This window comes from Quercus lobata, chromosome 5 (assembly GCF_001633185.2).
Source record: "Quercus lobata isolate SW786 chromosome 5, ValleyOak3.0 Primary Assembly, whole genome shotgun sequence".
Lineage (NCBI taxonomy): Eukaryota > Viridiplantae > Streptophyta > Magnoliopsida > Fagales > Fagaceae > Quercus > Quercus lobata.
Window position 1 is genome coordinate 58,034,391 of NC_044908.1, and position 25,992 is coordinate 58,060,382.

Genomic DNA, 25,992 nt, shown 5'->3' on the forward strand with positions numbered 1-25,992 from the left:
CGTGTGGCTTGTACGATTGCCAAGACGGCCTTTTCGAGAGGTAGGTAACGTGTTTCTGCTTCGTGCAGCGATTTGCTAACGTAGTAGACGGGCAGTTGCGTGCCATTGTCTTCTCGGATTAGCACTAAGCTCACTGCATGAGAGGCCACAGCAATGTAGGCGAATAGCACCTCGTCGACCTCAGGACTGGACATAATTGGTGGTCGGGCGAGGTAATCTTTAAGTTGTTGGAAAGCTAAAGCACACTCCTCGGTCCACTCGAAGCCCTTCCACTTGTTTAATAGGAGGAAAAAAGGTCTGCATCTGTCCGCTGAGTGGGAAATGAAACGGTTCAAAGCGGCGATCATACCGGTGAGCTTTTGGACCTCTTTGGGATTCCGAGGAGGCTGCAGGCTATGAATAGCTCTTATTTGGTCAGGGTTGACTTCTATACCTCTGTGGGTCACCATGTAACCTAAGAATTTCCCTGATCCCACCTTAAATGAACACTTGGACGCGTTAAGTCGCAGCTTGTACTTTCTCAGAATTCGAAAGATGTCGCCGAGGTCTCTGACGTGGTTGGCTACTAATTTGCTTTTTACCACCATGTCATATATGTACACTTCAATGCTCTTTTCCATCTGCTGTTCAAACATCCTAGTCATCATCCTTTGATAGGTTGACCCGGCATTCTTTAAGCCAAAGGGCATCACCTTATAATGATAATTTCCAATGGGGGTGACAAAAGCAGTTTTTTTCTTGGTCCTCAACGGCCAGGGGTATCTGATGGTAGCCCTGGAAGGCATCCAAAAAACTCATTCGGGGGTGTCTGACGGTCGAATCTACCAATCGGTCTATCCGTGGCATGGGGAAGGGATCCTTCGGGCAGGCTTTGTTTAGGTCCGTGAAGTCTACGCAGACCCGCCATTTCCCGTTCTTCTTCTTTACCACGACTGTGTTGGCTAACCATTCGGGGTAGAATACCTCCTTGATAGCCCCTGCTTTCTTCAATTTTGTGACCTCCTCTCTCACAGCGTCTGCATGTTCTTTCGACGGTCTCCGAAGAGGCTGCTTCTTAGGCGTTATAGCCGGGTTAACATTAAGGTGGTGGCAGATGAAATCTGAGTCAACCCCAGGGGCCTTGTAGGGGTCCCAGGCGAATACGTCCATGTTCTGTCGGAGAAAATCAATTAGTGTTGACTTCTCTTGGGGCAGTAATTCTGAGCCGACCTGAAAAAACCTCTCGGGGTTTGATCGACGAGTACTTTCTCCAGATCCTCACAGCTCACCTCCATGGCTGGTCCTCCACCACCCGAAGCTGGGACTGGGGTCATTAATTGCTATAAGCCGTTCTCGCTGAGGTGGAAGGTTCAGTATTTGGTCATCGCGAGATTGCGGACACCATGCATTGCCTGACCATCGCTTGGTTTCCTATTATTTCTTTGACTTGACCTCCTGATGGATACTTCACTTTTTGGTGTAGGGTTGATGGCACAGCCCCTAGTGCATGAAGCCATGGTCGGGCCACGATAACTGTGTAGGGGGAGTATGCATCTACCACAATGAAGTTCACTTCCACCACGTCAGAATCTGTTTGTACAGGCAGCCTGATCATGCCTTTCGGGGTGACTGTTTTTCCTTCGAAACTGACCAAAGGGGAGTCGTATGCCGACAGGTCCTCTGGCTTTAGGTTCAATCCTTTATACAAGTCGGGATACACTACTTCCACGGTGCTGCCTTGATCAACTAGCACCCTCTTGACGTCATAACCCCCAATTCTGAGCATGACGACTAGGGCGTCGTCGTGAGGTTAAAGGGTTCCCAGTTTGTCCTCATCCGAGAATCCGATTAAGGGCGTGGGACTCGCTCTGGCCCTTTTAGATTCCCTGCCATCGGCTTCAGACGGGAGCCTGCCCACTGACATTACTCTGAGAGGATTGGATCCGGTTCTTCCAGGTGCGGCGAGGATGACATTTATTGTCCCAATGGGCGGCCTCAATACGCTTTGCCTGGTTTCGATGTTTGATTGCTCCTGCCATCCGACAGGGTGATGCAATAAATGTCTCAACTTCCCCTCTCGGACTAGCCGGTCCAAATGGTTTTTTAGATTCCTGCAATCATTGGTGGTGTGGCCTGGCTCTTGGTGGTACGCGCAATATAGATTCTGATTATGTTTCAAGGGGTCACCTGCCATCCTGTTCGGCCATTGAAAGAACGGTTCGCCCTTTACCTTCTCTAGGATCTTGTGTAGTGGTTCTCGGAACACAGCATGGACCGCTGATGCCCCAGTAGAACCAGACTGTTCCGAGTAATCTCTCCTCGGCCTATTACTGTTGATAATGCGGTCTGACCTGAAATCCCTCCTCTCTTGAGGGACAACCTTAGCTTTGCCCTTTCTCGTCTGCTGGTCTTCCTCAACCCTTTTGTACTTATCAATTCTGTCCATGAGTTGGCGCACGCTGGTGACTGGCTTCCCAGTGAGGGATTTTCTTAAGCCGTGCTCTGTCGGCAGGCCCCTCTTGAATGTACTAATGGCGACATCATCGTAATTTCCTTCTATCTCATTATACATTTCCCAGTACCTGTCTGAGTAGGCCTTCAGTGTCTCCCCTTCCCGCATGGACAAGGATAGGAGGGAATCTAGGGGCCTAGGGACTCTGCTGCTAGTAATGAAGCGGGAACCAAAAACCTGTGTCAGCTGTTTAAAGGAATCTATGGAATTCGGCATCAAACCATCTCATCGTCATAGGTCCCAAGCTGGACGGAAACACCTTACACATTAACGCCTTGTTCCTGGAATGGACGGGCATCCTCTGATTAAATTGGCTTACATGCTCTACTGGGTCAGTCCGACCATTGTATATGGCAAATGTTGGTTGATGGAACCGCCGAGGAAGCTCTGACCCCTCTATTCTACGCGTGAAAGGCGACTGAGAGATGCGATCCAGGGCCTTACTCATGGCGTCGTTGGCCAGGCCTTGGTAAGATGGGCTTTTGTGGCCGTGTTTGCGAGGTCGCTCTTCCTCGTAGGAAAAAGTCTCGCTTGGAGGGGTTCTTGATCTCCGCCTGTATTCATTATACTCATCACTGCTAGTGTCCGAGTTGGGTGACGGATGTTTTCGCTGCGCTCGGCGCAACTTCTTCTTCAAATCATCAATTTCTTGCTGTAAAGCCTTTCGATTGTTTTGTTTATGGGATGCATGACCTTTCCCTTTCAAGCGGCTTCTGCTCGTGTGAGAGGTGTTCACACTGCCCTCTCGTTGCTTGTCTTGGTCTTTCTCCCGTTCAAGATTCAAAAAATTGTCCTACCGTTGGGAATCTGCACGTCCAGTTTGGCGTGGACCTGATCCTTCCATTTCTTACAGTTTCACTTGTCGAGACACAAGTTCTCCCCACAAACGGCGCCAATTGTAGGGTCGGTCTTTAGGGCCCAGGCCCAACAAGTAAGTGATTCTGGCCCAAAGAACCCTAGACAATGAATTTGTAGAGAGCGGGTTACAGAACTAGGGCTGAACGAAATGAACGTTAGTTAATTGCATGCCATGCAGCAGTTTAAACGTAAGAATATCTCCTTAATGTTCACAGGATACTTAGTCCGAGGAAACGTATGGGTGCACCTCTGGTTCTGATCAAAGACTATTACCTTGCTCTTTCTTCCTATCTCCTTTTTGTTTTCCAATTCCCGATCCCCTCTTCATGGGGATTTCCTTCTCTTATATAGCCTCCTTAAATTGATAAGAGCCTTACACTTGTTAACCACCTGGACCTTCACTTGAGTGCTTGTCCCATCGGACATCCACCTTATCTTTCTGTGAGTTGCATTGGCCAATGTAGCACTGTTCGCCTGTTTTCTCCACATTAATGCGGCTGGAAAAGTAGCTTTCTTGCATTTAATGCGGCAGTTGTGGTCTCCTCCTGGACGTCTTACATTTTCTTCCTTCTTCCTGCTTTGTGAGGCTCAACCTACTACCCACATTAGTTTGGGATGATTCTTCACTGTGGATGGGGCGCACATTGGGCCCGTATTTGGTGTGTCCGAAGAGGAATGTCTCCTCGGACGTCTTTTTAAATAAGTTGGGCTCAATAGGGTTGGGCTGGAAGTCTTTTGGTCTCCCTTTTTCCTTTTGGTCATGATTGGACTCCGTGCGGGGCCCAAGGCCCATTGTTGACTTGGGAATTCTACACCTACACCATTTATACTGGACAACACAGCGGAAAGCTCAAAATTTAATGTTACATGTTATTATCAAAGTATTTAAAATACTTTGAATATTATTATAAATTTCAAATATATTTTTACAAAATAATTAAAGTGAAACTACTACAAGGAGTAAACTAATCAAATCTAATTCAACACCGGAGTCTCAAAGTACATGCTCACACGGCTTCAAAAAAAGTACATGCTCACACGGACCACTTTCTCAAAATTAAAAACAGCAGATTTCTTTCCTAATATGGAGATGTATTTCTACTGCAAAAAACTAAAAGACAGCAGATTTCTTTCCTAATATGGAGATGTATTTTTATTGCAGAAAAATAAAAAACAGCAGATTTCTTTCCTAATATGGAGATGCATTTTTATTGCAGAAAAATTAAAAGGCAATTTATTTTTTTTTTTGTAAGGAAATAAAAAGGTTTTACTAATGTATGGTCCTATTATTTTAAAAATTGTTTTGTACAAAAATGAGAAAATTCTTAATCTATCGTAAAATTTTTTTTAAATTTATGTACCATATATTAATTGGATCAGGAAAAAAAAAAGTCAATCTGTACAATGGTCAGGGACTCACTGCAGTTGCAGATGTACCATGTACCACATAAAAGTACTAATCTTGATTTTGCAGGTACCCATATGATTATATCCAACTGGTTATTTTATTTTGGACACAGTTTCTGTCCAGTGGCCAGAAACCTCTCCCTTTTATTTTTCGTTCTTTTTAATTGTGCCTAGGGCTTGGTTATCCATCATTTAGAAGGAAAAAATCCGAAAATGTTTGCCCGTAATTATTGATGGTATCGGTGATTTCTTGGTACTAGTACGGTAGTACTTACTATCATTCAAACTGGTAATTGTCGAAATTGGAAAAATTCTTTCTTCTAAAACTAAATGTAAAATGTAAAATGTAAAATTCCTTGTCAAGGATGTTAACATCAAGGTTGGAAAATTGACGCTGCTCATTTAAAGCATAGGAGTCTCAAATACAGAAGATATAGTATATTGCATTTACCACGTGACGTGCACTTTTTTTTTTTTTTTAATTTTTTAATTTTAGGGATAACGTGTACTTTCACATGTGTACCAATTCTTCGCAATAAAAAGTCTTCGAGATTCGAATAAATAAATAAACAAATAAAAAGAGTTTGAATTTGATTGATTATATCATGTTGCATCTTCATATGAGAAAGGAGAGTTGAGGTCTCATCACTTCTGTATCTATCACAAGATGTTTTAGTACTATAATTTGGACAATAATTTTGCAATAAGTATAGTAACACAAAATATTTCATAACCTTTTCTTTTAATAGAAAAAATACATATTTAGAATATAAAAGGAGTTGGCTACTTGGCCTAAAGGTTTTTTTGGGTCTTATGAGATCCATGAGGTCTTAGATTTGAAATTTCTAACCAGCAATTTAGGGTTACTCCTCTGATATTTTGAACTTCAGCCTTTACCCCCACATCTCACAAGCATTTATATTTGTGGAGTGACCATCGCACTAAGGGTATGTGAGCATCGCAGTCTTAAATACAACCTATTTATATTGCATTATTGTATGATGTGGGCTTTCATATGTGTACTAATCATTCTCAACTCTATGAAATTATTCAGTGAATATGGTATATCATATCTTCTCATATAAAAAAAGACCTCATATATAGGTCCTACATTTTTATGTGAAAGGGAGGTATTATATACCAAGTGAATGGAATAATTTCATCTCAACTACATTTTTATGTGAAAGGGAGGTATTATATGCCAAGTGAATGGAATGATTTCTTCTCAAACCGCATCATAACAAAGTCTTCTAGTGGAAAAAAGGAGCTTGAATTTAATTGACTATATGTGGTGTCTTCAAAAGGAAATGGATAGTTGGACATTTTAGGGCCCGTTTGGTAATGTTGTTCTAATAACGTTGTTTGCATTTTTTTGGAAATACGCGTAGGTGAAAAAGTGTGTGAAAATACTTGTAATGTTGTTTAAAAATTAAAAACATGTGTTTAAGCATATGTACCAAATGGACCCTTAAATTTTTAACAAGAGATTTTTTATATTATAGTTGGAAAATATTTAGGCAATAAGTTTAGTAACACATTTGTGCCTAACTTTTTCATAATTGTTGATATAATATATTGCAATTGAAGTTGTAAAAAATAGTTGTCTGAAAATCATTGATCATAGTTTGGAGCCCCATAAATATCTTAAAATTGTCACTTTAGTCTCCGTAGTTATTTTATTTATTTATTTATTTTTCTTCCGGCTTTGACACCTCTTCCATTCAAAACTCGGGACTTTGGCACTCTTCCTAACCACATTTCCGCCATATGAGCTACACTGAATATATATATATATATATATATATTGATGATATGATTGTAAGTTGTAACTACACAGACCAAAATTGGAAATTAACACTGTTTGCCAAACAATATAATTAGTAGACACTGTTTTCAAATTATATTTTTTACTAACATCTCGAGTTTAAAAAACACAATTTAGGACTATAAATCGAGTCTCAAAGACTCAATTTCCATGGTATGACCATATCTGATGTGACATTTTTTCCATGTGGTGATCACCTAAAAATCGAGTCCCTAAGACTCGATTAATAAGCCCACCCTTTAACCCTGTATATTCAGCCTCCTTACACACATGTTCAGCTCTTTCATGTACAAACCATTCCCCCCACCCCACCCCAACCCACCCCACCTTCTCATCAGACCATAGCAAACCCCCACGCCACCACACAAACCTGACTAGAGGCCAAAGAACCCACAGCCGCCCGATCTAGCCAAGCCACGCCACCACCGCACCATTGCGCCAGACCCACTCCGCGCAACCCAGGCATCAACCCACAGCCACCCGATCTAGCCAACCCACAACCGCACAAACTCCAAACAGAAGCCAAAGAGCCCACAACCGCCTGATCCAGCTAGACCATGCCACCACCACACCAGACCCACGCAGCGCGACCCAGGCATCAACCAGACGAGGTGAGGTGAGCTCTCTCTCCTATCTGATCTAGGTCTCTAGATTCTTTCTCTTCAATCTAATCTGGGTCTCCTCGGATTCTTTCTCTCTCTAATTTGATTTGGGTTTTCAAGTTCAATTTTTAGTCAAAATAGAAAAACCCAGAAAAATTGTTTCATTGTTGAATAAATAGCGAATGTGTTTCATTGTGTTGGGATTGTTGTGCTTCTAATATTTCTTAATTTTTTTTTTTTGGTATTTCTGGAAATGACTTGTACATGAGAGACTTAGACTTAAATTTTTTTTGGCTTATAAATTGAGTCTTAGAGACTTGATTTTTAGGTGGACGACACGTGGAAAAAACACCACATTAGACGTGATCAGACCATGGAAACCAAGTCTTTGAGACTCGATTTATAGGCCTAAATTGAATCTTTAAGACTCGAGATGTTAGTAATATTTATAGTTAGAAAACAGTGCCTACTAATTATATTTTTTGGCAAATAGTGTTATTTTCCAATTTTGGCCTAACTACATAGCTAGGATTGTTTTAAAAGTATTTGGGAATTGGGATATAGTAGCCTTTTTAAATCTCATATCTTCAGTAGAAGAGTTCTAGCATTGAAGAAATGAGTTTCACTGAAAACATGGAACTCTGATGAGTTCAGTGTTGTAAGTTGAAAGTTGTAACTCATCTCACCATTTGATGAAATAAATAAAAAATAAAATGATAAAACTTAGGATAGTACTTTAGGTACTGTTTCTTAAGTTTTCCTCTTAAGATTCAGTCATGTGGTTACTTAACTAAAAAACACACTTCCATCCCATGAGAAAAAATCCGCATAGCAGAATCTGAAGAGGAGAACTTAAGGAATTGCACCTCAGTACTGTACCTAAGTCTTGCTCAAAATAAAATTCTCATAATAACATTTCAAAGTTCAAGTGACAACTCAATAATAACAGCCTCATCATTTTTAAAACTGAAACCAAAATCGATAAGGCTTGTATCAAATTAATTACAAACTTGTACTAAACCTTATTTCAAACTACAATAGGATCAACCTTGGGCTCTACTATTAGTTTGCTGTAACAGTGGAAGCTCTTTAGCCATGTTCAACTAAAGATAACTGCCATGTAATGAATTCAATTTGAACCAATCAAGCTACTTGTCCTTTATTATGGTCCTAAAATCAATAGCATTTTGTGGGAATAAATCGTGATGCTAGTTTATTATAATTGAAAGGTAATTAAAGTATATTCACACAAATAAGAAATAAAAACAAAACAATAATATTTAACGTAATTTAACCAACTCATGCCTACATCTATAGGTAATGCCATCCAATATCAATGATATGAATTACAACCACTTAACTGACTACAATAAACTGAACTCACAGACTCTCACAAAAGCACTCACAATTTGTATAAACACAAACACACTCAAAACCTCTGACAAATGCACACTAACCTAAAAGCCACTACGCCCCAAAACACATTTGATATTAACTCATAAGCTTGATACTCTCATAATTCTAAAACTCCCATAAATTCAATGGTGGTATTACACTAGCTAAAGAAAAAAACTCTCAACTCTCACATGTGAGTATCCACTACAAAAAACTGGTTCTATAGCCGCGTTTTTTTCCCGGTGGTTTTGAAAACTACCACTATAGCAAACCTACAATAGCGCTTTTAGAAACTGCCACAATAGGTTGACCTCTTACGGCAGTTTAACACTGACGCTTTTTAAACTGCTGCGAGAGAGAGAGAGAGGCTCAAGTTACACTTACTGTAACTTCATAAGAGTTAACATATTTTTTTACCATATATTTTCATAACATCTAATAGTGAAAAAGACACTACTTGTTATGTCATTAATATTTAAAAAATTAATGGGTTGCTTACCTCCATGTCACTTTATTTTTTATTTTCCAAAATTCCACACCTTCCCTCTCTAATCTTGACACCTTTTCCTTCACAGCTCCACCCTCTCCACTGGCCCTAGCGACAGCTAGGTTGCGTAAGGGATAAACCTATCTAGGTTCATGTTAAGATTCACACTTCGTTTGGGAGTTCATAAAAGAATGAAATAGAATAAGTAAACCATAAATGAATAGAATACATTTAAGCAGTGGAAAAGAAAGAAATAGAATAGTATTAAGTAATCTTGTTTGGATATTTTAAAACATGGAATATGGAGAGAGAATGAGATTCTAACACAAAGACGCATTACAAATTCCACTTAAAAGTCATGGTAATTTTTAAAAGAGGGTGAGACAAGTTATACTATACATAAAACACTCTCTTAAGCAATGTGAGACAATTACCCATTCTTAAAAAAAAAACACACACACACACACACACACAAGTAATTACCTTATTTGGGAGTAACATCAAAAGTAATGGAACATAATCATTAATAACAACATTACAATTATAACCATATTTTAAATTAAAAAATTGAATGTATAGAGATATTTTAGGAGTACTAGTAAAATTTTCGTTAAATATAATTTCATTCCTTCCGATTCCTCTAAAATTTGAAAGAATTGTAATTTGAGGTTTAAAGGAAAAAAGAGAGTAATGACAGTTTCCTCATGCCCATTTCATTCATTCTCACTCAAACTTTTAAATAAGGGAATGCAATAAATACTATAAAATTATTCTTTTCATTCCATTCTCTTTTTTCAAATGGAGTGTTAAGATGAAGATTAGACCCGAGCAAAAGGAGAAGATGCTTGCATTTGAGAAGAGTTTGGCACGGAGGATGAGGATCTTGAAGCACGTTGAGGAACAATTTGTAAGAACATGGGTGGAACACTTTTGCGGACATAGGTGTGAACATGGAAACATTCCACGTTCATGGGAGTGGGGGTGAGAAGATTGAACTCTAATCAGCCTGGGTTCTTATTTCACATCAATGCCAATTGTTATTTCACATCATTATATAATTTCCCCAACATTTTCTCAAATTGTTCAAATAAAATTTCGAGTTCAGAAAGTGAAAAATCTTATTCCATTTATTTCGTTTCACATCAGTGCCACGTGGCCACCATGATGGCAACGTTAGGCCATCATAGTGGCCAAGTATCACTTTTAATTCACATGGACAAGGTTTTTTTTTTTTTTTTTTTTTTGGTAATAAATATATCCAACCACATGACACATCAGCGTCTAGATTAGCATGCTAATCAAATTTGATTATTTCACAAACCTTAAAGATTTGATCACTACTTTTAAAACTCCCATAATCAAATCTGAAAATTGTGGCAAACTTTAAGAATAAAATATGTGTTTGCCCTTAAGTTATTATTATTTTTGGATAGATATGATAAAATTTTAATCAATACTATGACACTGTGGTACCCAGACTCATTTGGGCCTCGGGTTCTGACTCAGCGGTGTGGCTCATGGCCCCAATCTCTTTTTACCCATGACCCCAGCCCGAACCCATAAAAGTCATGGGCTTAAGCTTCGTATTGCTCAAAAGCCTAAAGAGTAGACAATCTACATTAGCACGCACCTCGTTTTGCCACCTGATCCTTGCTCGGCGAACCATTCTCGAGCAAAAAGAAAGGCGTTCGGATATATCATCCCTTGTATGTCCGGCAGTACCTTGGGGAATATCACTGCCGAGCATATCTACTAGAGTGGGAACCAGTTCTAAGGCCACTCTCACCACACCCCACTCCCACCTAAACATCCACTTACGATTAACGATATTGAACCTCCTAATGCACTAACTTTTAAAGCAATTATAATCCCTTCACTAACACTTGGCTATAAATATGAGAAGTTAAAGGAGGAAAGGGGGTTGGAAAGGCTTGCAAAGAAACAGAGAATAGAGTGAGGTGAGTAACCCAGAGTGAGAGAGAGATAGTTTCGATGAGTCTCTGTACTGAGAACAACCCAATGTAGGAAATCCAAGCCCACTTTACAAATAGATTGTGAGCCCGAGTGAGGCCCAGCCCAATAACCTCATTTTTGACGCGCACAATTTGTGCTGTCTGTGGGAATCTCCTACAACGTTGTGGTTCTACTGAGACTCAATCCCAGGAAAATATCTGATAGACATTTGGAGAGCTATGCTGAAAGTGGTTCTTTAGGGTCTTCTCGGGGATCTACTTGGCGAGAAAGGAGACACAAAAGATGCGAAGATAGAGAGTGTGAGCAAGATGAGGAACGATCTGGCCTCGAGGGGGGGGGGGTTTTATATTAGACGCACCAAACGATGTCAGGTGCTTCTGGGTATAGGCAATTTGATGAGAGGGATGAGGAGCTTGAACGGCTATGCAAGTTGGTGAGGAATTTGGAATTGGAGGCAAAGGGTAGACGTCAGAGAGGGGATCGAGATGACCAAGAAGAGGGGTTAGCTAGCCAGGGAGATTGCTACGAGACTGGGTCCAATCAGTCTGGTTCCCGCCGACATCAGCACTGTTCACATCCATGGGAGTCTCGTCAACATCGAGACCGTTCACGTTCTTAGGAATCCCGTCGACGCTAGCACCGCTCGCGTTCACGGGAGTATGCGAACAAGGATTTAGACTCCCTCGAAGAGCAACGACCCCGCAATGCTAGCATGGATGCTATGAGCCACGCCTTACTTAGAGCCGCCCCGTCACCGTTCTCAGACGACATTAAACATGCCCCAATGCCGAGTAGGTTTACGTGCCCACTGTTTAACTCCTACGATTGAAAAATGGACCTGGTTGAGCATGTTAGCCATTATATTCAGATGATGTCCCTGCACACCCACAATGATGCGCTGATGTGTAAGGTATTCCCTTCGAGCTTAGGGCCTACGACTTTGAGATGGTTTAATGGGTTGCGGAAATTTCCATTCACAGCTTTGCCGAGCTAATCCAAGAGTTTGGTGTCCAGTTTGTAACCTGTAGTCGGGTACCACAACCAGTAGACGCATTGCTATCCATGAAAATAAGGGTAGGAGAAACCCTTCGCAGTTATGCTAGTTGGTACTATGAGCTTTACAATGAGATTGATAGGGGTAATGAGAAGATTGCGGCGAGCATTTTTAGAATGGGATTGCCCGAGGATTCTGAACTATAAGAGTCATTGACTGAAAAGCCTCTCGAGGACATGAGGCAGCTGATAAGGCGTATTGAAGAGTACAAACGACTGAAGGATGACTGACTGCAAATTAAAGGTAAAGCACCAATGATAAATCGTCCTCGGCAAAGTGGTTTTCCGCCCAAGCCCTGGGGGGGGGGTTTGAGGATTCAAGAGCCAAAAGCACAAGTAGGGGAGGTAAATGTAACATTTAAGGAGCCAGTGCATAGGATTGTAGACAGGATTAAGAACGAGCCATACTTCAGGTGGCCGAACAAGATGGGAGGTGACCCGGCTAGGAGGAACCAAAACTTGTACTGCACTTACCACCGGGATAAAGGCCATACTACCGAGCAATGCCGAGTGTTGAAGGATCATCTCGAGCAGCTGGTAAAGGCCAGATATTTAAAGGAATTTGTGGTGGACTCAGGGGACCGAGCTGCGGGGCAGGGCACTCAGCTAAGGGGGAACCCTCTTCCACCCCCTTTAGGGGTAATTGAGGTCATCCATGCTGCCTCAGGGAGTCTCACCATAGCAAGAAGGAGAGGAGTGTTGACTGTAGTACCAGTGGAAGGCTGCTCGGGCATACAACCATCTGAGAAGAAGATAAAGCTTGCCCGGAAGCCTATCGCTTTTGATGACAACGATTTGGAAGGAACAATTCAACCGCATGATGACACGTTAGTAGTCACAGCTCGAATAAGTGGCTTTTTGGTGAAGAGGGTAATGGTAAACCAAGGAAGCAGGGCCGACATGATGTATTCGGACCTATTCAGGGGGCTCGGATTGAAGAATAAAGACCTTTCGAAGTTTAGTACACACTTGGTCGGATTTGATGGTAAATTGGTAATTCCCAAGGGGCAAATTTCCCTTCTCGTGAATATGAAGGGCAAGGAGGTGGTAGTAGCATTCATGGTGGTTGCTTCATTTTCTCCATACACGACGATTCTAGGAAGGCTGTGGATCCATGCAATGGGGGTTGTTGTTCCGTCTACCCTGCATGTAAAAGTCAAGTTTCCTACCGAGTAGGGCATTGATGTAGTATGGGGAGGCCAACAAGTGGCTAGGCAATGCCTAGTTTCCATAGTCAATTGGAAGAAGGAGCAAGCCAAACAAAAAGAGCAAGCTGAACGAAAGGAGCAGGTCGAGTAAAAGGACCTACCTTTGGGGGGCCCTTTATAGCAATTACGGGATCCCTAAGAAAAGGGGGTTGGTTGTGCCGAGGAAATGATGAGAGTAAGGATTTTGTCGGATGTTGACAAGTACTTTCAAATCGGAGAAAGCATGAAGGACCGGGATAAGGTAGAGATGTTGTTATTCCTTATACAGAACGTGGACATGTTTGCATAAAGTCCATATGAGGTGGATCCCAAATTCATTGTCCATAGGCTTAATGTGGACCCATCATTCCCTCCTAAGAAGCAGAAGCTGAGGAGATCGGCCAAGGAGCATGTTGAAGCAGTGAGGTCAGAAGTTCAAAGGCTGAATGAGGTTGGGGCAATAAGGGAAATCTTCTACCTGGAGTGGTTAGCAAATACTGTGGTGGTGAAGAAGAAGAATGGTAAGTAGAAGGTTTGTGTAGATTTCACGGATTTGAACCGAGCATGCCCAAAAGACCCGTTTTCTATGCTGAAGATTGACCAGTTGGTAGCAAGGTTTTCAAACCCGGACCGTTCATTGAACCGTAAAAGGGAGAGTTTCAAGGTTTTTAAGCTCGAATCGAGGTCGAACTGTGATGACGCCATAATTAATTTAATAATTAATTAAAACCTAAATATAGATATTAAATTTATAAAACTAGCAAAATTGACAATATATCTATATATGTGAGGGAAATTTAATAATTTTCAAGTATATATTTAATAATTAAATAAGAAAGTTAATAAAATAAAATGATAACCATGAAAACATTAAAATTTATGATTAATTTTTGAAGTAAAGTTGAATATCTTTGAAGGATTTTAATTATAATTTTTTTTATTCCTTGTAAGAGATGGATAATTTAATTAAGTAGAATAAAATTGTGTTAATTTTTTTTTTTTTTTTTTAAATTGCTAAGGGGTTGGACCGCACGGTTCTCACCAGTTTGTGCGGTCCAACCCCAGTTTTAGCGGTTCACAAAATTAACAAAAAATCTGGTTCTTTATGCTTAAAAAATCGGTTTTCATCCCAGTTCCCAGTTTTCACGATCCAACCTCCCGGTCTGGTTCGGTTCTGAAAACTATGGTTGGTAGATGTCACGTATGGACACCCAAGGATGAGATTTTTGGACACCTTTCAGGGGTATCATCAGATTGCCCAGGCACTCGAGGACTGATAAAAGATAGCATTCATCTCCTCGGATGCCAACTATCATTATACTGTGATGCCTTTTGGGTTAAAAAATGTCGCGGCCATGTACCAACGGATGATGACGAGGATGTTCCAGGAAAAAATAGGGTGTACAATTGAAGTGTAAATTGATGACATAGTAGTGAAAAGTAAATAGGAAGTATGACATGTAGAGGATCTTTAGGGGGTGTTTGAGGTGCTTCGGCAGCATAAGTTGCACCTTAATGTTGAAAAGTGCACTTTTGGTGTGGGGGCTGGTAAATTCCTAGGATATTTGATCACTAACCGGGGAATAGAGGTCAACCCCAATCAGATTAAAGCCGTGAAGCACCTCAAGTTGCCAAGCAATCCGAAAGAAGTGCAAGTATTGACCGGGATGTTAGTTGCCCTTAACCGATTCATCTCCAAATTCGCTGATCGTTGCCGACCATTCTATCAAGTTCTGAAAAAGTGGAAGGGATTTCAGTGGAATGAGGAATGTGACAAAGCTTTTCGGGATTTGAAGGATTATTTGATGTAAGTGCCTATGTTAATGGCCCCGGAGCCCGGTGAGGATTTATTCATGTACCTCTCAATGTCCGATCATGTTGTGAATGTCATGCTGCTAAGGGACCAAGGAGTGCAGCAACCTGTGTATTACATCAGTAAGATTTTGGTTGATACCGAGATAAGGTACTTACCCTTGGAGAAGCTGGTGTTAGCTCTAGTGCATGCCAAGAAAAGGTTGCCGTAATAGTTTCAAGCTCATACTGTATATGTCTTGACCGAGTATCCTTTATAGACGTTGTTGAAGAGATCAGACTTCATGAGCTGAATAGCTAAATGGGGGACCCGGCTAGGTTCCTTTGACATCCGGTACAGGCCGTGAAGCTTAGTGAAGGGCCAAGTCCTTACTAATTTCGTTGCAGAGTTCTCTCCTAAGAATGACAGGGAAATGGTTTGTCATGTAGAGAATTGCCTGTGGAAGGTATTTGTGGACGGAGCGTCAAGTGCCCTAGGGGCCGGTGCCAGGATTGTCATTATTACTCTTGAAAGAATACGGTTGAAGCATTCTTTTAGGCTGAGGTTTAGGGCCTCTAATAACGAATCCAAGTACGAGGCCTTACTCGCCAGATTGAGAGCCGTTTTGGGAATAGAAGCCCAGGATGTGGAGATATACTCAGATTCTCGGCTGGTTGTTAACCAAGTCCAGTGCAACTTCGAAGCCCGGGATTCTCGGATGAAAGCATACTTGCAGGCGGTAAAGCAAATCATGTACAAGTTTTGTATAACGAAGGTGGCCTAAGTGGGTCGGGCACAGAACAGACATACTGACTCCCTAGCTACGTTAGCATCGTTAATGACCGAGGAGGTGCCTCGATTAATCAAAGTGAAGTTTATAGCGGAGCCAAGCATTAGTGTGGCCGATAGCGTTGGTACTGCTGGGGTTGATGTTGCCATGATTTCAGCGACCGGGCTGTGTTGGATGGACTCGATTATTGACTTCTTAGCCGAGGATCGAGTTACGGATGACGAAAAGGAGGCTAACAAGATTCGTCGAGTGGTTGCTCGGTATTGGTTGTTGGCGGATTGTAAGTTATATCGGAGGTCTTTTAGGGGGCCGTATCTTTTATTCTTGCACCCCAAGAAAGTAGGTGAGCTTTTGGCCGAGATGGGGTGTGTGGCAGTCATGTAAGGGGACACTCATTAGCACACTGAGTAATGACTCGGGGATTTTAGTGGCCACAGATGCAGAAGGATGCTGCCGAGTATGCGCGTAAGTGTGAACAATGCCAAAAGCATGCTTGTTTGATCCATCAGCCAACAGGTCATCTGAATTCCGTCAGCAGCCCATAGCCATTCATACAATGGGGGCTAGATATTCTTGGCCCATTTCCTCGGGCAACAGGCAATCGCAGGTTTGTGTTAGTGGCTGTTGATTACTTCACCAAATGGGCGGAGGCCGAGGCTTTAGCTAATCCGAGATGTAGACGTTAAGAAGTTTGTGTGGAAAAATATAGTCACAAGATTTAGGGTGCCGAATTCACTGATATCTGATAATGGGCTGTAATTTGATAATAAGGCTTTTCGCGCGTTTTGTAGTGATCTTGGCATTTCCACTCCAGCGTATCCACAAAGCAATGGTCAAGCTGAAGCCACCAATAAGGCGATTGTGAATGGGTTGAAGAAAAGATTGGACGGTGCAAAAGGTAAGTGGGCTGAAGAGCTACCTAACGTTTTGTGGGCATATCGAACAACCCCTAGGAGGTTTATAGGGGAGACTTCGTTTTCCTTAACATACGGGGCAGAAGTTGTGATACCAGCCAAGGTGAATCTATGCAGTGCACGAGTTGTAGGATTTGACCCCGCCCAAAACAATGAGCTGATGATGGAACATTTGAATTGGTTGGAAGAGTGCCGAGAATCGGCAACCATATGACTGGCGGAGTACCAGCAAAAACTTGCCCGACGCTATAACCGAAATGTAAAGACGAGGAAATTTAGTGGTGGAGATTTAGTATTGAGGAAAGCCATGGGGAATATGCGAGATACAAATGCCGAGAAGTTAGCCCAGACCTAGGAAGGTCCTTACAGAATTTCTGCCATCGTAGGCGAGGGAGCATACTATTTGGAGGACATAGACGAGAAACCACTGCCCCAGCCATGGAATTTCCATAATCTTAAAAAGTTTTATCACTGATCTTCCATACATGGAAGTGTAAATTCGAATATGTATATTTTATTAGCTAATATGATGATGATACTTATTAGTGCAAGTGCATTCAATTTTATTATTACTTATTTGGTGGTGCCGACCAACAAACATAAAAGAAGTTAAAAAGACTAAGGCAGCTTGTTTTATTCTAAGGACGAAAACCTGCTTCTCGGTTCAAGTATTATCACCGAGCAGGTGGAAACCTTATACTAAAAAATATCCTAAGGGTAGAAACCTGCTTCTCGGTTCGATTATTATCATTGAGTAGGTGGAAACCTTATACTAAAAAGTATTTTAAGGACAGAAACCTGCTTCTCGATTCAATTATTATCACCGAGCAGGTGAAAACCTTATACTAAAAAATATCCTAAGGACAGAAACCTGCTTCTCGGTTCGATTATTATCACCGAGCAGATGAAAACCTTATACTAAAAAATATCCAAAGGATAAAAACCTACTTCTCGGTTCTATTATTATCACCAAGCAGGTGAAAACCTCATACTAAAAAAAGTATCCTAGGGACAGAAGCCTGGTTCTCAGGCAGGCGGAAACTTTCCACCAAAACATCACCTAAGGATGGAAGCTTGCCTTACAGTTTAATCAAAATCACCAAGCTAAAAATTGTCTAGGGACGGGGATCTACGTCTTGGCTTTCTATACCATACATCTTGCCCGAGAGAGAAAATATATGCTGAGAGGGGTTTCCAATTGCCGAGGGGCTAACTTATTCTACTCTTTAAACCAGCCCCAGACATCAAGCATGCTCGGAAGTGATCTTCCCAACCTGATCATTAGAAAGATATATATGTGCGGAAAATAGAAGAATACAGCGAGGAAGACAACATAGTATTAAGCATTCATAAATATGATTAAGGCAAGTGTTCGGTAAATAAACCTTAATCAAACGAAGTCAACACATAAAAAAGAAACCATTGTCTTGTCACCAAAACCCAGTGACCATGTAAAAGTTAAACTTGGCAAAGAAAAAATAGTTTATTCACCACAATCTAGTGACATAGGCAAATTAACTGAAAGAAAGAAACTAAGTAAAAGATAAATAAAAGTAAACGGTAGGGATCTGGTTCGGCAATTAAATCGTAAGGTCTGCAGGTTGCGTTTAGGCGATGGTCTCGGTCAACTGCTGGTTTGTTGTAGTCTGTAGAATGTCCTCATCGACCTGATCACCATCACGGGGGCTACTGGTGACTTCTATATCATCCACTCCACATGAGAGTCAATTTGCTCCACTAGCTCCCTCATACTTGGCGACTCTTCTTCGTCGATGGGCCCCAGGGGGTTTCGCACGGTAGGAGTAGGACTCGGGAAGGGGATCTGGCTGGGATCCCTTAGAGGAGAGTCCTCAAGGACCCCCAAGGCTTATAGGGTAGCTAGCCAATCCTCCTCGAAAGCTAGCCTCCAAGCCTCCTTAATGACCGGTTTCGCGGAATTCTCGGCATTAGCAAACCTTTCATTGTACCACTTGTTTTCGCAAGCCTCCAAAGCCACTCTTAGGTTAGCCAGTCCCTCGGCTTGAACAACATTCAGGCTTATTGCTTCAACCAGCTTTAAGTCTGCTTCATTTTGCTTCACCTCGAGTTCTGCGGACCTCTTCTCTGCCAACGCCTTAGCCTTCTTTGCGGCAGCAACTCTCTTCTCGGTAGCCTCGGCAACTTTTGTCTTATCCTTTGTAGTCTTAGCAGACGCCTCCCGAGCAGCCTTCTCCCAGTCAGCATCCTTGGAAAGTTCCATCAATCACCCATCAAGGATGTGAGCTAGCTAAGCAGCCTGATGGAACATCAATAATCAGTACGACAATAAAAAGAATGTATATAAGTGTTAATAGAAAATCAGGAAATGAAAGATTACTGCAATAGTATGCCACTACAGCCTCCTTCCCATGGATTCTTCTATCCCCTCCTTAAAGGTGCGCACGTCCTCGGGCAAAAGTAGGCCGTGCACCAAGCTTTGAGCAACACGCCCCCCTTCACCTTTCTCCCACACCCGTACGCTAGCAGTCGCAGGAAGAGGCTTGTTGTCCAGCTGGTAGGTGGGCTGCCATGCCAGCGCTGCTTGGGAGGAGGACGCCACGTTCGTCCCGGCTTGAGTCGGCGGCTTCTGGATGATGATACCTTTTGATGGCTGAGGGGGAGTCCTGGTTAGAGCATCATTCGGACCGGTAGGAGTTTGCTCGGCAGTACGTTGCCTTTTTCGGGTTCAGTCGGAGGGAGGAGGAGGAGGGGGAGGAGAAGGGGGTGTCTGACCACGGCCCTGAGGGGGTTGCTACTGCACGGTTTGCCTTGCGCCGGGCACAAGACTATTAATTGTCATGGTCCTTCTGGTCACCATGTCTTCACCATGGTCGGATTTGGTTTCAGAGGAGTTAATAAATTCTACAGCTACTTGCTCGGCTTCCTGAACGGAAGCCTTGGATTCAACAGAGGCCTCGGGTTAGGCGGGGGCTTCTTGAATGGGAGCCTCGATTTCAATAGGCGTGTGAGCTAGTTCTCGAAGGTGTTGGGACATACGTTCTGCCGATTCATCCCGCAAAGGTGCAAGCTCGTCCGAACAAGTATACCGCCGACCAAGGTCTCAAGCTTCACCTACTGTGAACGTTGGAGGAAGAAAATTCGCGTGCCGTATGTCGACGTAGGAGAGGAGGGGATTGTCTATCAGAAGAGTCTGCCCGAATGGTTGCCAGGAAGAATACATGGGTTCGATGCCGAGAATTAGATGGGACACTCGGAGCTGCCCGTCCCAATGAACGAATATCTTGGACCTAAGTATAAAATTTAGATCCCTTACATGAACTACCCTAAGATCCTGGGTAAACACTTTGCCGTTTGCAATGAAAAATACAATGAGTCAGTATTCAGATAAACAAAACAATCATAAATGGAAAGACAAACAAGTTAGAAATCGGTACGAACCCACTTCGCGCCATAAGAAGGGGTAAGGGATTTCATCAGAAAACCAATTGCCGTGCACCCAAATGAACTCCCCTACAGAATTCCTATTAGAGTCAAGTAGGCATGAAATTAGCCGTATCCTTATATCTCTAACCTTTAAGTAATAGTTGGTTCTCTTATTCCCACACAGACTGTACATATGGTTTATGTCGTGGTGGTCCAATTGCAAACCGAACGTTTGATTCAACCTATTGACATAACTAACTACTCGGTAAAAATTGAGGAGAAGTTGGTCGGGGCATAGTCCATAGTACCTAAGGGTATTGAGTAAAAGAGGGTCCATGGGAAACCTAACCCCACCCTCCAGAATCGCCATTAAAGGGAAAAATGCAGTATTTGCCCCTTTGTGGAGAGCAATTTCACTCTCGTGGCAGTACGCCACTTCCACATCATTAGGAATGTCGAATTTTTGCCTAAAAGTGGCTAAGGATGCCTCAGTGTTCAGAAGGAAAGCATAACCCATCTTAAAATCTAAAACTTGAAGGAAGAAACTAAAGTAAAAGAAAGAGGTAGAGAACTTACTTTGGGCTATAGGAAAGAAAGGGACTTTGGACTAATGGATAAGCGCACAAATGAATGCACGGTAGAGAGAAAACTTAGAGAATGGAGAGTGAAAAAGCAAAAGAATGATTTGGGATGGGCTATTTATAGGAACCAAACGGGAGTGAGCAACATTTAATCAGCAATAATGAGGCTTAATTAGCAATAATGAAACAAAAAACCTTACGGATACCAATGCCGACTGGCACACGCGTCACCTTGGTTCACGAACCATCAAGAAATGATGACGGCTGAACCAAGCGGCCAGATGTAACATGCCTTTTGAAAGCACATTAATAGGTTTCTGAAATCGCTCAAATATCCACCCCTTGAGCTTCTCGGATAGCGAGTGCCTTTTGGGTTCCTTGATTCTTCCTGAGGGCAAGGCATGAATCAAGGGGGGGCTAATGTATGGCACTGTGGTACTTAGACCCATTTGGGCCTTGGGTTCTGACTCAACGGTGTGTCCCATGGCCGAATCTCTTTCTACCCATAACCCCAGTCTGAACCCACAAAAGCCATGGACCCAAGTTTCATACTGCTCAAAAGCCTGAAGAGTAGACAATTTACATTAGCACGCACCTCGTTTTGCCACCAAGGCCTTGCTCGGTGAACCATTCCCGAGCAAGAAGAAAGGTGTTCGGATACACCATCCCTTGTATGCCCGGCAGTGCCTTGGGGAATATCACTGCCAAGCATATCTACTTGAGTGGGAACCAGTTCCAAGGCCACTCTCACCACACCCCACTCCTACCTAAACACCCACTTACGATTAACAATATTGGACCTCCTAATGCACTAACTTTGAAAGCAATTATAATCTCTCCACTAACACTTGGCTATGAATATGAGAAGCTAAAGGAGGAAAGGGGATTGGAAAGGCTTGCAAAGAAACAAAGAATAGAGTGAGGTGAGTAACCCAGAGTGAGAGAGAGATAGTTTCGGTGAGTCTCTGTGTTGAGAACAACTCAACGTAGGAAATCCAAGCCCACTTTACAAATAGATTGTGAGTTCGAGTGAGGCCCAGCCCAATAGCCTCATTTTTGGCGTGCACATATACCATTTATTCCATGAGGATTGTCATTATTATCAAGTCAAGACACTAATTGATTTTTTTATTGTAGATGAAGTTTGAATCTCAGATCTCTCATTTAACGATAAAAGACTTTACCATTTTTATTCATATGATTAAAACTTTATTATTATTATTTTTGGATAGATATGATAAAGTTTTAACCTATTGTGTTCATTCCATGATAATTGCTCTTATTATCATCCTAAGACATCGATCAATTTTTTGGTATAGGCAGAATTCAAATCCCAGATCTCTAATTCGACGACAAAAGACTTTACCACTTTTATTCATATGATTAAGACTTTATTACTAAATTGTTTTAAAAAATTAAAAGAAATTTCAGTATCTAATGTAAAATTACTTTAATGTTTACCAGAATTTTAAGTTTTGGGGAAAAAATCTCGTCTTATATAGACTTCCATCATATAAATTAAATTCATTTTTCTTTAATTAACTATTTTGTTGTTTAATTCGGATAGTGTTTGTAAAGTCTTTTCTTTATTTTAAATATTATTTTTTATTAAACTATACATTGCAGAGAAAAACAAATAATCTATAATCTATAATATTTATATTTATAAACAAAAGACGTTTGACTTTTATTTGACTTTATAATATTTTGCCACAAAAATTTTTGAGATCTCATAATTTTACACATAATAATTTGATTATATATATACATATATACATACATATATACATATATATATATATATATATATATTATAATTGACTTAGATTCTATTAAACCATCCATTAGAATATTGTCATATTATATTATATTTAAATGGAATAATTGATAGTTCCATATACAAATATGATCATAGTATTCTTCCAAAAAAAAAAAATATGATCATAGTAAATGCCTATTAATAATTGGCATAATTATAAATTTAATATGTAAGGTAAAAAAATTATTTATATATATATATATTAAAATTTTTTTAATATATATATTTTCTTAAACTTTCCTGTGTATTGAGCAGATTACTATTTAATTAAAATTAAAAATTAAAATTTTGATTCTTGAGTTAAAGAAGTTCTTAGAATTTAGAACCTCATTTTGTGATCCACCAAAGCATACTAATTTATTCTATTTTGGTAATATGTACTCTTTAATTCTAAATGTTTAGGGAAAATTTTATTTTGATTTTTACAAAATTAATTCTGTTAATTTAGTCATTTCTAATGTCTACTCATGGAAAATTAATTGTATTAATATGCTAAATCTTAGTCCAAAATAAAACTAATTTTAAAATTTAAGAATACACAAAAATTCAGTTGGTATCTTGAAATAGTCATAAAGAATAATTATTATAGAGCGAATTTCATAAAATTTAGAATCCTTTTGTGTTATTATTATTATTATTTTAAAAAGAAGCTTTTTGGCTTCTATTCTTTGTGGAGCAACTTGATTAAATTTTAAAATTTCTTATATGATTTGGTAAAACTTATTCTATGAGGTATAGGCCATCACCTAATTAAAGTAAGGGAAAAGTTAACAAATGCCTTAAGGACATTGGTTTATGATAAAGCATTTTTAAAAACATTTTATTAGGAAAAAAAAAAAAACAATAGATTTTTTTGACATTTTTTTATATTTCCTATAAAAGTAATATAAAATTTTTCTTAAAATGGTCTATTAACAAATGTCCCAAGAGCACTTGTATTGTTAAAGCAATCCTTTGTGACTTCACTACAAAATGGTTGGGAAGGGGGAATAATTGAGCTTGATTTTTTGTTTTTTTTGTTTTTTTTTTGGTTTATACCAAAAAAATAACATTTTAAATTTTCTTTGAATTGACTAGGATTTTTATTAATAATAAAAATTGAGTTTGTAAAAAAAACTGCCCAATATAAGCTACCCTAATCGCAACTTTAATGTGAGGGTGTAAATCATCTCAAGAGAACAATCTCGTTCACTCTTCAATCTCCATCGGTGCAACTAATGTTGGTATTAAATTAAGATTTTCTAAGTTGCCACAAATGTGACAAGTGGCAAATCAGAGAGGTTACACTTGTCAAGGAACCTGAATATGGAAAGCAATATGGGAAGTAGATGTGGCAGTTCCGATAGTAGATATTAGTGCATTCAATGAAGATAAGTGACACCTCTTCTCAAAAAAAAAAAAAAAAAAAGTGACATCAAAGAAGTTACAAACAACATTAAACACAATAACAATTGTCATTTGGTATTAAAAAAAAAAAAAAAAAAAATTATTGTCATGCAAGCTCAAGAAGAGAAAGACACGTGTGAGTTACTACTGTTAGAACCATCGAATACCTTAAGTATAAATAGAGGACTCATTCTCAAAAAAATGAAACTACTTTCCACTGATAAATTTGTTCATATTCATTGCCTTGTAATTAATAATTATAGTTTCTTTGGAAGTTCTCTTAGTTTATAGGGTTTTAGAAGATGTTTATGCTAGTAAGTTCATTTCCCTGTAACTTGTCACTTTGTTTAATCTTGTTTATACAAGATTTAAGTTAATCGTTGTTAATTCTATTTTGATCTGGAATGCATTGTCGATCCTTGATATGATTTGATGTTTTATTTTTTTAGGCTTCGGTCTAATTATTGCTTATATACTGTTTAGGCATTAAATTGATTTACCTGTTGTGGTACTTAGGGTTTGTTTGGATACCGTTTATTACTGAAAACTAAAAACTGAAAATATTGTAGTAAAATAATTTTTAAATGTGTGAATAATACTGTGGGACTCAGTTTTAAAGTTAAATTTACATTTTTCTCAAGTTGCGGGTCCCATAAATAGTACCCATAGACCCACAAAATTGAAATGCAGACGCACTGGATAGCACAAAATGTGCTATCTAAACTCACACTTAGTATAACTCGAATTATGTCGCTCCCGGGTACTGATAGCATTAAATCTCACTTAAGTTTAGGTCTGGTACTTTTTTTTATGTGTGGGTAAAATAATAGTTCGTGCTTGTTATTTTAGAATTTATTTGCTTTTCATAGCTCATTGTTACTAGAGTTTAGAATCTAAAGTCCTCTTTATTGAGGTAGTATTGAACCTCATTCCCTTAAATACGAAGTCAAATAATTTATCAAAGTTCATAATCAATCAAATCGAAACTTGACGAACCACAGACATTGAACCACCTTTTTTTTTTTTTTTAGGAGAAATACATTGAACCACCTATAATCACATCGAACTTATTAAAATTAAATTCTCAAACAACTATTTAGCAAAAAGTTAATAATTCTTTTATACCATGATTCGAGGTATAACTTTTTTGGGTTTGGCTTACCTCAAATACTTTTTTAATTGAATTTTTTTTTTTTTAATGAGAAACTGTCACATCACCTACTAACTAAATAAAATGTGGAGATTAAAGTCTATCACCACTTGTTATTATGCATTTAAAACAAAATGAGACCTCCAGTTAAAAAAGTACTGAAGGTAAATCAAACCCAACTTTTTTTATATACTTCAACACATTATATATAAGGGAAGTGTGCTAGTGGTGCATGATAAGATCATATTCCTTGTTGCTTTATAGGTGAGGTGCTAGTTATTTTATCCTGATCATGTATAAGATCATATTAGTAGGGATTTGAATTTAGTGCAATTATTGCACCATGTAATTATTGTTTGGTGTGATGTAAAAGTTTAAAAAGTAAAAATTTTACGGTTGAAAAGTTTAAAAATATTCTGATCCAATGACTAAGATTAAAAGTGAAAATTTTTGAACTTTTAATCTGAGTTATTGATTTACCATGCAAACTAGCCCTAGCTATTACAACGGATCTGAATTCATATCACTAACCATTTCCTTTACAGGTGAACCTGCAAAAGATCATATTCTTATATCAATCTCCTTAATTATTTTTTTTTGACAATTTTTTTTTGCTAATTAATAATATGTTCCTTTTTCAAAAATTTATAGCTGTTCAAAACATAAGACCTCTACTGTTGAACGTGCTAGCGATGCATAAGATTTTTTTTTTTTTTTTTTTTTTTGGGGGTTCATAAGATCATATTAAGACTAATGGAATTAATGTGTTTGGTCACTTTCTTAATAATTTTTTCAAGAAGTAACCAATGACAGTGATATACTAGGGTGATCTCTAATCGTATTGGGTTACTTTCCCAACTAAGAAACAGACATAATGGC

The 25,992-nt window shown here is 39.7% G+C and overlaps 2 protein-coding genes across 2 annotated transcripts; both read right to left on the reverse strand.

The window, feature by feature from the left end:
- Positions 1-1,360: 1,360 nt before the first annotated feature.
- LOC115990779 lies at positions 1,361-1,765 on the reverse strand. Its single transcript, XM_031114571.1, has one exon. The coding sequence runs from the start codon at positions 1,763-1,765 to the stop codon at positions 1,361-1,363; it is 405 nt and encodes a 134-aa protein (XP_030970431.1).
- Positions 1,766-1,789: 24 nt separating this feature from the next.
- LOC115990780 lies at positions 1,790-2,599 on the reverse strand. Its single transcript, XM_031114572.1, has one exon. The coding sequence runs from the start codon at positions 2,597-2,599 to the stop codon at positions 1,790-1,792; it is 810 nt and encodes a 269-aa protein (XP_030970432.1).
- Positions 2,600-25,992: the final 23,393 nt, after the last annotated feature.